At 40.4% G+C, this 12353-nt stretch overlaps 1 protein-coding gene across 1 annotated transcript in view; it reads right to left on the bottom strand.

Moving 5' to 3' along the window:
- Positions 1-12353, bottom strand: part of atp10d (ATPase phospholipid transporting 10D) — a 47482-nt gene that overhangs the window by 22018 nt on the left and 13111 nt on the right. Inside the window, exons 5-13 of the mRNA XM_013914134.1 lie at positions 11543-11628; positions 11065-11171; positions 8214-8345; positions 7948-8060; positions 7539-7791; positions 5355-5569; positions 3635-3808; positions 930-1575; positions 696-793 (exon numbers count right to left, since the gene is read on the bottom strand). Coding sequence (XP_013769588.1) covers positions 696-793; positions 930-1575; positions 3635-3808; positions 5355-5569; positions 7539-7791; positions 7948-8060; positions 8214-8345; positions 11065-11171; positions 11543-11628 — 1824 coding nt within the window. The remainder of the gene's footprint in view (positions 1-695; positions 794-929; positions 1576-3634; positions 3809-5354; positions 5570-7538; positions 7792-7947; positions 8061-8213; positions 8346-11064; positions 11172-11542; positions 11629-12353) is intronic.

The raw sequence follows: 12353 nt of genomic DNA, 5'->3' as shown, positions 1-12353 counted from the left end.
TCCTGTTAAAAGGGAGTTTTTCCTTCCCACTGTCACCAAAGTGCTTGCTCATAGGGGGTCATATGATTGTTGGGTTTTCTCTGTATCTATTATTGTAGGGTCTACCTTACAATATAAAGCACCTTGAGGCGACTGTTGTTGCGATTCTGTGCTATATAAATAAAATATAATTGAAATGAAAACTTCAGTTACACTGAAGGATCAGATATTAAGTTATGACTGGACAAGATTAGTAACAAATTTAAATGCTAAATTTAAAAGCATTTACCTTCCCTTTTCACAAGTCTCTTTTATGTGACCTGCTTCAAACAACAAGAATGCACGGGGCAACATATCCAATGTTTTTTTGCATTCTGATGTCCACGTCCAAAACACAGTTTCAGAAGAGCAGATCCATGTTAAAAATCTCAACATCACATGTGACCTGTGTAGTAAGTTTAACTGGATTCTCTAAGCACTGCAATTGTCTTTTGCTTTATCAGTTCTCCATCGTGTCTTTCCGTGATAATTTACCAGGAGCTTGAGGACAAAAGATCAGGAAAGTGTTAAATCTTCAAACTGATTTATGGCTGTCTGTGCATCAAAGATCTTTGCACCCAGCTAAAGTGAGAAACCATTAAATTAAATACTACATTGTGAAAGATTCATGGACATTCTGTACAAAGCTTTTTGATTTCACTTCTCAGAGATGTTACCTTTTTAGCGATGCAGAGTGTGCGGAGGCCTTCTCTGGCATAAGCATCCAAATGTTTTTGGGTTTTTTCTTTGATGTGACTGTATACCTCCGTCTGATCTGCACCGGAGAACAACAAACACACATATAAAACACAAAGGAACACTGATGAAAGACATTGCTCTTATTATAAATTTCATTTGTTCTAAAATCATCAATCAGTAGGAAATCAATCTTAAATATTCCTTTTAATTACCTGTGGGGCTTTCAGCCAGGTCCATGATGACTGAGTCCGCACCCTTGGTGAAAACCACCACCTGTCCCGTCAGAGGGTGGCGAACCACTACGGACATCCTTTTCCTGTTGGAGTCAAAGGGCAGGATGTGGAGCAGCTGGATAGCCAGGGAGCCGATTCCTGGCAGATCCACGAGCAGGCTCTCTGCAGAGCGACCCCTCAGGGTACAGCGGTATGCTCGTGCTGCATGGACCAAAGCTGCCTCATCTGGACTCTCTGCCTCATACACCAGTTCATCGGTTATCTCTTCCACTTGTTTGGTCAGGTCTTGCATGCTCTGTCTTGCCTCATCAGGGTTTGTCTGTGTATCCTTTAAGTCATCCTCTGTCTCTTGGTCCTCCACATCTTGTTCTTCCTCCTCTCTGGCAGATAAGTCTGGTTTAGAGTCATTTTCCTGGCTTGAGCCTGACACGTCTGTGGTGTTGCTCACGGGAGTGGAGAGAGTGAGAGAGCCTCTCTTCCCCCTAATAAATAGCCTGCTTTTTAAGCTGTGAGGGCTGCCTTTGATTTGGGAAGGGGAGAGAGCGGAGAAGGGAGAGAAACTGAAACGCTGAAACATCAACTTAACTTCTTCCAGAGACTTTAGAGGTGTCCGTTCTTCAGGTATCTGTAGGAACAAGAAAACATAGAGTCAGTTTCTGGAACTCGTGCTAAAAAAGTTTCCCCTGAAATTATTCTTTGAATTTTTACACTACTGAACACTTTACTGTATTTTTAATTAAATGTAAATGAATCAAGCCAGAATCTTTCCCATTAGTCGAATCTCTGCACAAAGTGAAAACCAGCTACAGCTTTGTTACTGTGGAGTATTTTGTGTCAACGGACGAGGAATAAATATCCATCAGACTCAATAATAGATATTGTGGTGATGTAAAGTGGAAAATCATGTCTCGTGATTTTCATGTTCAAAATCATGTTCAACCTTTACATTTTTAGGCATTTAGGCTCTTTAAGTTATTTATATGATGATTAAGAGAGAGTAAGGACTATTTTAATATGCAAACATATTTCAGCGTGCCGTATTGTCAGAACACGTCCGATCGTCTGGAGTCAAAAAAATCATGTTGAACTACTTTGAGTCTGGACTCTGAAGTCATGTCCACACTCGTCTTCAGTCAAATCAACACATTACTCAGAGTTATCATTCCATTATTGATGTAACTTATATATTTGATTCCTTATCAGTTCTCGCTGTCTCTGTTTGAGGGTCACCATCATCTGTAAGCAGCGTATCAAAGACTTTACATCCGTGAATATTAACTGCATGTAGTATCGTCAAATGCTTGTTATGGTCAGTGTTTGGTGTCATTACTCAAAAAACATAACGTATTACGCAGAACACCTTTCTTAAAAGGGATGTAAGTAATCTGTTACACTACTTGTAACATTATTTTTGCATTTTTCCATAAAATGGTGAAACGCATTGTCTCATATATACATGCAGGACACACATAATCTTTCTCTTAGCAGTGGCATGCAGTGACTTTTACAGAACAAAGATGAAAACAGATAAAAGTGCTGCTGACCCTGCACCTGCTCAACTTCCCTGTTTTATTATAGACCAGACACGGTCAGAGCCACAGCCTTCAGCTTCTTCCTGTTAAAATGGAGTTTTTCCTCCCCACAGTCGCCAAAGTGCTTGCTCATAGGGGTCGTCTGATTGTTGGGCTTTCTCTGGATTATTGGTCTTTATGTTACAATATTAAGCCCCTTGAGGCGACTGCTGTTGCGATTTGGCGCTGTATAAGTAACTGCAGCCACAAGATGACAGTAATGTTAATGATGGATACACATTCTAATCGACAGGCGAGGAGCTTTATGGCAGCGCTGTTTGTCATCAAAGAGAGAAATCACTTTACTTTGGTCCTGATGGAAAGCCACTGGTATTTAGATATGAACACAACGCCGGCAGCACAAAGCAAAGATGAAAACAGGACAAAGAGCCTTTAACTGCCACAGTGATTCTACTGTAGAAACATGTTGGAAACCGAGGCTGCAGCCTGACTGCTCATCCATTTATTACCTTTATTACCTGTTTAACACCAGGGTCTGGCAGCTTGACTGTTGGTGTTTGTTCAGCTTTAACATAAATCTGGGTTCTTGGCTAGCTTAGGTTTAGTCTGTGCTGTCTGTGCAGGGACTTGTAAAGAGCTGAAGTTGTGTTAGCAGCGTAATGCAGTTGTTTCTGTCGTGGATGCAGTTTCCACTTTATTATCATGTCTATATCTACACTGTAGACCGTGCCACTGTTTTCCTCCTCTAGCATACAATCTGAAATCAGCTGATTGTAGCACAAGTGCAAGTGGAATGGATAAACGGATTCAATAGGCAGGCAGACAACAATGTCAAGGAACTGAACTACTGGGAATCAGTTCTTTTATCATCACAGTCCTGACACACATTTGTTTTTCTATCCAAAATGTCTGAACAACATTTTAATCCAAGTCAGGAAATATCAAGTCTTTTCACACTGATATTCTAAAGATTACGAGGACCTCTAAACATCACACTGAATGACATCACTCTACAGACTAAACTAAGCAAAATGTTTAAATAGGCTCGTCAGTACAGACAAAAGAGCAAATTGTTCCAACAACACCATGTAAGTCATTTCATTGTAAATCAAAACAAATGTTGGAAACATCTTTTATGTGTTATTTACTCACCACATGTCGAGGCTGGTTGGGCGAAGAAACCACCACACTGTTACAGATGGCCAGAGCCAGGAAGAAGTCAGTTATGTAGGTGAGTTCCATGCTGGATGGAGTCTCGGATGAGGAGTGGTTTGTCAGCCAGTTCAGCTTCCTGCCAAGTGCGGGGTCTGGTACCACCTCCTTTGCCTGAACACAGGAGCAGCAGGTGCTTACCCAACATGCCAACAATAGGAATAATATGTCAAAGCAGTGGAGTTCACTATATGCAAAATGTAGTGTGAGAAATATGCAAAAAACTAAGAATTCAAAAAGGGGGCAAAAACAGCACTATATTTACCAGTAATTAATAAAACCAACTTTTTATAAGGTCTCCAAGCCGAGTTTTTGATGTGCATTCCATAAATGTTGAACTGTCTGCTTTTGAAACCGTAACTATGAAGTGAAGTCAGCATACCGAGGGAATCTTCTGATTATCAGGATTCACTTACAGTAATATTTGCAGTCAGGAGAAATGATCACACAGAGCTGATTATTACATATTTACTCAGGGATTCTCCCACATTCAAATTAAAGAACTGCCACTTCCAACATCTGACCAATCACAAGACATGGACGGATGTCCTGACAGCAGAGCAACTGAATTTACAAATGAAGAGAAACTGTTCAATCGGCAAAAAGCAGTTAAACACTCTGCGCTGTTTTAACTGCAGCAGCATAACAGCTACAGATGGTGTCGATTAAAGTCTATCTGAAGACAGGAAGGAAAGCTGGCAAAGGTGCTGACTGTGTAACAGACTTATCAAAATGTAATATTTGTCTTTCACAAACAGGATGTGATGCGATCAGTATTTCATTAAAAGAATGTTTAAAGGACAGGCTTGTGGTGTTTTTTAAGAGTTTGAAAGTAAAGAAGTAATATAAGCACAAAGATAGGACTAGACTATGTTTTATTGTATTTTAGGTCAACAAGTACAAATAGGTGTCCAATCCTAGAATTGTATATTAATACCGACAGAAGAATAAAACTGCAGCCAGTAGGAAAAAATAATTTAAGGAATAAAGCTAAGGATCCCGATTTTATAGATTATATAACACAAAGACATTAGATTTAGACATTTTCTGGTAAGTGATTAGTCAGACGGTGATGATGTCATACCTGCTAATCTCTAATCTGGACCATGACCATGAGGCTTGCAGCATAAGGAGATGGTCTCATATACATTGACCAGTTTGACTTGTGATGAGGCTCATCTTTTAATTAGAAGTCATTTCAGGTAACAACACTGTTTGACCACATGCACTACTGTCACCACATTTGTAAGGTGTTTGTCTTCTCTGTGATAGCAGAGAATGTTGGTGTCGTTGGGTAGTGAACCAACACTTGCCCAAAATCGCCGGCCTAGGGGATCCTCACGCACCTGGTTAAGCAGTGTGCCAGTGTGTGTTGTTATAGTAAATAGTGACTACTTTGTATTACTGTAACACAAGTCTCAACATGTGCCATTTCAAAGTTTTGATAACGTCACAGTTAAAAAAGGACTGACTAGATTTGTTCAGACTTTTAGCTGGCATTGTGTTTGGAGTAGACATGGTCTCTGATTATATACCCCAGGGTCCATAAATTATAAAATTACAAAATGTTTGTTTTATAAAAACATCTTTTAACATGAGTATTATTTTAACAATACAAAGAATGCAAACATGATGTCTGATGTGTGTGAGAGAATCTGACCATGCGGCTGCAGAAGGCGCCGGTCCTGGGCTGGACGTGACCCGACAGTTGATCCTCCTCCATTGGCTCAGCAGTAAGCGTGTGAAGAGACACAGAGCTGCGGTTGCAGCTGAGAGAGCGACAGCTCAGAGATTTCCCACTGTAGCCTGACTTCAGAGTCACAGAGCGAACAGCCGTCTCGGTGTTTTCTGATTCGTACACCTCAAGCCTTCGAGCTGACACACATAACAACACATCAGCAATGATACCATGCAGGCTGTCATTAGCATGCCTGTAGTTTAAGGATAATGTGTGCTGTATTGTCTAAAATCTAATAAATCTTTATACATTTATGATCAGATGTCAGAATGTTTTATTTACTGGATGTTATTCTCCTCCAGTTCAAGCATTTTGATGTTAATTTAATTAAGTTTGTTTTTTTTAGTTTAGTTTCATTATAGTGCCAAAAAACAACAACTGTCACATCAAAGTGCTTCAAATCTCTGCTGATACCATTTAGACCCTGTTTCTTTCATTGTATTAAACATTAATAGAGCACAGACCATGGAGCAACAGCAGCAGACTGAAACTTGACGTATGTCATTAAATTAGAAGAACAGCTCTATTTAATGCTTAACTGAAATCGCCAATAAATTATTAATGAATATCCATCCATCCATCCCGGCCACTAGGGGGAGTAGCTTATAAACCAACAACTCCTCCAGCTCCTCAGAATGTCGAGGCTTTTCCAGGTCGGCTGAGAGAGATAATCTCCAGTGTGTCTTGGGTCTACCTCCCCTCACTGATAAAAATGATCAACTCAATCAATGGTGAAGTCCAAAACCCACAACAAGTCAGAAATATTACCAGCAATGTAGGCCAAGTTCTCAGTGTGATTGTACGCATGTGGAAGGTGCATTAGGAGAGTGGGATTCCCCATATACCCACAGCACTTTCCACAGGACATGGTCATGTGCTTTCTCTAGGACCACAAAGTGTAACTCCTACTACATACCTTTGAGAGGATAAAGGTCTGGTCTAGTGTTCTACAAGCAGGACATAAACCGACTGTTGCCCTGAATCTGAAGTTAGAGTAATGGACAGCCTCTCTTCTCCAGTATCCTGGCATAGACCCCTAGTCCCCAAAGTCTGTTTCTTCTATAGAAGGTCGTCTGTGGGACGGAGGATATGTTCAAACTCGTCTTTCCACTGCCTGACTATATCCTCAGCTGAGGTTGGCAGGACCTTAACTGCATTATGCATGTTTGAGCAGAGCACTGCTTTCGCCTCCTTAGTCACCTCAAAGAATTGCTTTGAGGTGACCGGTAACTACTCCCACACCTGAGTTCAGCAATTTCAGCCATTGCCAAACCTGGCCTGCTTTTAATTGTTAGCTGCCTCCAGAGTCTCACAGGCTAACCAAGCTGAATAAAACTCCTTCAGCTTGACAGTCCGCTCCCATTCAACAACCCAAGGGTGCCGGAAAGCAACCCTCTTGTCCTCTGGGAAAACCAGGCAGCAGGCCGGGGGGATAGACAGACCCTTGTTGTTTCCTCAGGCTACACCTGACCGGGCCCCACAGGCTAAAGGCCGCCTACCAGGCACTCTCCCTGGGCCCCCAACCCAAACTTGGCCTCAGGGTGGGGGTGTGGCAACTGTATCCTGGCCAGCGTGAACTGATTGCTTGGTTTTCTTCATTTCACAGGAGTCAATGAATTGCTTTTCACCTGGTCTTCCCTCAGGACAACTTTGCCTAGTGAGACCTTACAGAAAACAAAGCCCCTGACAACACAGCTCCAAGACACACAGTCCTCTACGACAGTAAGGTGGTTTTCCCAGAGGGCTAATGATCAAAAACAAATACTCTACGGAGAAGCAAAAACATTCAGATGAAAATGTTTTTGTTTCATGCTGTTCTTTGTTTTACTCCTTTGTGTCTGTGGAATTCCATGAAGAAGTTTAGTTTGTGATATTGAGTGACAACGATATTCTAGACAATGACCTCAACTAAAGACAACATTGTACAAAAGTTTAAGGCACTAAAGACAAGGTGAACATCTTGTCTGTATAAATGCTGTTGTGTGAGCACTCATCGTCCTAGCTGCATTCCTACTGTAATTACAGAATTCCCTTCGATGCTGAAAATATGTTAACAACAGAAGTCAATGAAATTCAAAGCATTCTAGCAATAATAGCGGTTTCTACCATTTTCCTCATGAGGATATTCAACTCCAAAGATACTGCAGCGGCGAAACACCATCTTATTTTCTGTCAGCGTTCCTGTTTTATCAGAGAACAGGTACTGAATCTGACCGAGGTCCTCGGTAATGTTGAGAGCACGGCACTGGATCCTAGAGTCCAGCTGTTTGTTGTACAAGGATAGGTCGTTGTGGATGAAGTAGATCTGGCCTAGTTTCACAATCTCAATGGACACGTATAGAGAAATTGGGATCAGCACCTGTTGAACAAAAAGCATTAATCCTTCTAAAAAATTCAAGCACAGGTTCCTGTGATTTTACACCATCAAGTTTGTGTCATTTTAAAATTGTTTTGGTTATCCTAGAAAAGACCACACTAGCAGCAAATGAGAGGCCCAAGTCTGAAGTTAACATACCTGCAACACAATGACCATAGTCCAGAATATATAGAATCCAGCCAGGGCAGGAGGCGTCTCAGTATCGACCTGGAAGATGGATTCTTTAAAGCTGTTCATCCAGAGGCCGTGGCCTGAACACAAATGAAATCCTTACTGGCCATTCCTCGCTGCTCTTATCGGCAACATACATTGTGCACTATTACAAAGTTTCCATCAGAAGAATACTGTGACCAGTCAAAGCTGTTGTCAAGTGAGAGCTGTGATACAGCAGTGTCAGTACAGACCTATAGCAGCAGTCAGGCACATAACGAAGAGTAGGACCACACACCAAAGGATGTCTGTATTCAGGTGCTTCTCCAGCTTACTGCGCTTATACCTCGGCCCGCTGTTGTTCATCATGGCTTTAGTCTCATGACCTGAGTCCATAACAAGAGAAGAACACAGCCATCTATGAAGACTTTATCTGTTGAAACTACATAAGCAAGACGGGAACAGCACTCTTTATTCATACATGAGTCAACATGTTTTACAGCCTCTAAATCTTTTAACGCAGCTTCCTCAGTCGCTTTGGTCAAACTCTGCAAAGTAATAAGTGATAAGTATGTACAACTAATAACATTGTTTTTGCTGTAAATAGTTTTTAATATTGAGACATGGCAGCTTTTTATCAACTAAAATTCATGAAATTCTAAAGTGGGAAATCAGGTAATTTGTGTTTTTAAAAACCATTAATAAGGACGTTTTGAGGAGCTTTTGGTCTACTACACTTTGTCAGGCAGGTCCTATTTAAGCGATTTCTTGATTGAGAACGGGCATGGCTGTAATCAGGCCTTACAGTGATTACTGTAGGTTTTTACACAGGGCCATGTGGGTTTGGGTTTTTTCCCCTTAATAATAAACATTCAAGTGTAAAAAACATGTAAAAAAACAAAACAAAACAGGAACTCGGGCGAACATTTTTTCACACAACTGTAAATGTCTTCACTTCCTTTTACTCTACAAGACAGAGCAACTTCCAACAGTCAAAATTGAATCGAGTCATTACCAGTGGACATTTTCGCCAAATCTTTGGCAAAGATTTTCTGGTCTCTGGCTTTTCTTTGATCATGTGTGGCATCGAGAAGCCAAGATGAGACTTATTATGAACAGTGGCTATTTATAATTGTCTTTTCCTGGAACAGTTTAAGAATACAGATCAACAAATATATAAATAGGGTTGACCCTAACCCTATTTATATATTTATATTTCACAAAGTAATAAACAGTGATGATTCCTGGGCGTGCGGTTACCATGGACAATAAGTATGAAAAGACAGATGGAGGCACTGGTACGGTTCCCATATAAAGCCTCGAGCTGGACGCTTTCTCTGTCCCAGTCTTGGTGTTTTAAAGCTGAATGTGATGAGCCAGGGACGGATCTGATATCGAAACTGCAGTCTCATGGATAACAACTTGTAAGTGGGAAATTCTCCATTTAGAATGAGCATAACTTAATGTTCTGTTTAGTATGACTTCGAGCACATAAGGTTCAAGTAAAAGAGATAGCTAAACCGCTTTTACCACATAAAAACTTACTATAACTAAACATACAAGTTTTTCAAATAAAAAGAGTTTATGATATCTCGAAATCTGCTTGAGCCACACTTCTCCAGTTTTTCCATCGTCAGGACGTTAGCCCTGTTGTTCTCAACTACCTTTGGTGTTGACTCTCAGTGGGAAATTTAGTGCATACGAGGTGCAGATGTTCCTGTATACTCTTGCAGCCAGTTGGTTGTGTATTATTGGTCTCCTGTGGCTGAAAGTTCACACCAGGTAAAAGTGATGGAGGATTTAAAATTTGGAAAAATAAAGGCATTCAAAAAATGAAAGACCTATATGCAGACGGCATGCTGCTCACATTTGATCAGTTATGTATAAAATATTTAATAGCCCCAAAGAACCTTTTTAAATATTTACAATTGAAAAACTATTTGTCATCAAAACTGCAAAGGATTGCTGAACTTCCACCATTGACAAAAATAGAGGAGGTATGTGTTAAGAATACAAAAGGGAAAGGTTTTCTCTCTGTATATTATAATTTACTGATGCTTTCCTCCAAAGACTCAGCAGCAGATAAGCTGGATGCTTGGAGAAGCGAGACCTAAGAGGACATAGATGAAAACGACTGGAACCAGGCTTGCTTAAAAGCACAAAAACAAACACACGCTTTAAACTACTGCAATATAAATTTCTCATGAGAACCTATATAACACCTGTCAAGCTTCATCATATGTCCAATGATATTCCGGATCTGTACTAAATGTTTAGTTGAAAAAGGAACTCTTCTTCATTGTCTATGGGAGTGTCCTAAAAAGATGTTATCAAATATCTGTCCGAAGTGTTTAAGCTAAAAATCCCTTTAAAAGGAAAACTCTGTGTACTTGGAATATATCCAAGGGAATTTAAGCAATCGGGGAAAAAAACTAAATTACTGGACTATGGATTACTTCAAGCCACTGCGCTATGTTGGAAGAGTATGGATGCTCCCTCCATGGGACTCTGGAAGAAGGAAATTGCAATCTCTCTAGGCCTGGAAAGACTGACATATATTGGCAAAGGCAAACACTGGGACTTTGTGAATATGTGGAAGCCATATATGGATATTTTAGGGAGTGGAGGTGAAGGACATTTATGAAAAAGAAGGGATGGAAGGGAAAATGAAGCGCCTTGAGGCGACTTATGTTGTGATTTGGCGCTATATAAATAAAATTGAATTGAATTGAAGGGAAAATGTTGTCCATCCTAACCCGTTGTATTTTTGTATTACTGTGAGAACGATGCTCATTTCTACATTTAAATGTGATGTAGGCAGGTTTGATGTATGGATGGGTGTGTGAATGTGAGGGTGTTCAGCATTTGTTTGTATTGCACTATAAAAACTTTCAATAAAAATATATGGGGAAAAAAACCAAAAACAAAGTAAGAGGCCAATATGTGCAAATTAACGAGTAAAATGTTGTGTTGAAACAACATTTTCAGTTTTTCTTATGAAAAGAAATTCCATTTCTTTTATGGATGTAATTTGTTTTAAACTTTGGAAAAAAGCCAGTGTAACTGTTAATGTTCAGATGTGACAAAATAAAACTGCAAGCTTACCAGCATAGACTACGATGCCTACCACCGTTTCAGTGTTGCGTATGGTGCAGCTCCTGAGCAACAGGTTGCCACTATTGAGGCCTACACGAACCCCATTTGAGTGCTCCCTGTGAAACAAAATACACACACAAACTCATACAAAGACAAAAACAGTTGGCAATACAGTGAATACCAGCCTCTCTATGAGCAGTGCTCATTCTCACCACTTGAACTGGAAACTAAAAGGCGGTCTGAGGAAACCCTGACACATGGATATTGACTCCGGGAAAAGTAAAAAGGGCTGACATCAAATAATAAAAAAAGACACTCACTTGTCAAATTAAAATATTTGGCGTACAATGTGTTCCTAAATAATCCAGCCAGGCAGCTGACAAAAGTCTATTTTTGATCGTCACCGTGTTTCCACGACAAGGTGACATCAACTCCAAACAGACAAATAAACAAATGTGTTAAAACACTCGAATAAAAAGAGACTCACATGTAACCTCTAAACCTGCTGAGGTCATTGTTGGGGTTCTCACACTCAATACGACTGTGGAAACTCTCAGGAGTGAACTCTTCTCCCTGCAACACAGACACTTTCTATCAAACATGCAAATAAATACAAGTAGAAAGTCAAGTAAGCGAAGACACAAACACACAAAAGAAAAGACTAGCACACACTGTTGTGTAAGAGTCCCTCTTATTAGTGGCATTGCTGCAAAGCAACAGCTCCTTTGTGTGCTGCGAGCTTCTATTCAGACTGTTGAGATTTGATAGTTTCTGAAATGTTCCACTTTTTCTATTGATAGAGTCACATTGACTTTGAATGGAGAGACCAACCTCTCTTCCCTTTAGGCTGAATTTCTCCCACACCATTTGTCCTGCAGACATTGTTGTCACACCAAACTGAGCAGCATGAGTGTGCCTACAAAACCACCTTCTGTCACGATCCTGGGTCTTCTGACCCAGCATTTTGACTTTTCGTTTTTCTTTTTATGTTCATTAGGTTATCGAAGTTCATTTGTTCATTCCCCTTGAGTCTTCTACCCCTGTGTTTTAGCCTCCCTTTGCCCTTTGTGTTTCATGCTGTTTGTCTTATGTTGTCAAGTTTGCATTGTCATGTCTGCGTCTCATGTTTCCTCTTTTATTTTGAAGGTCCATGTCCTATGTCAGTGTAGTCAGCTTTGCTTCCTTAGTGTCAGCTGTTTCCCCATGTGTTTCCACTTCCCCTAATCACCCTTGTGTGTATTTAGTCTGTGTGTTTCGGTTCATTCTTTGTCAGGTTGTCTGTTATTCACGCCATGTTT

This window comes from Pundamilia nyererei, unplaced genomic scaffold (assembly GCF_000239375.1).
Source record: "Pundamilia nyererei isolate P.nyererei 1_Seehausen unplaced genomic scaffold, PunNye1.0 scaffold00173, whole genome shotgun sequence".
Lineage (NCBI taxonomy): Eukaryota > Metazoa > Chordata > Actinopteri > Cichliformes > Cichlidae > Pundamilia > Pundamilia nyererei.
Note: the sequence above shows the minus strand (reverse complement) of the source record. Positions and strands in the feature narration are given on the sequence as shown.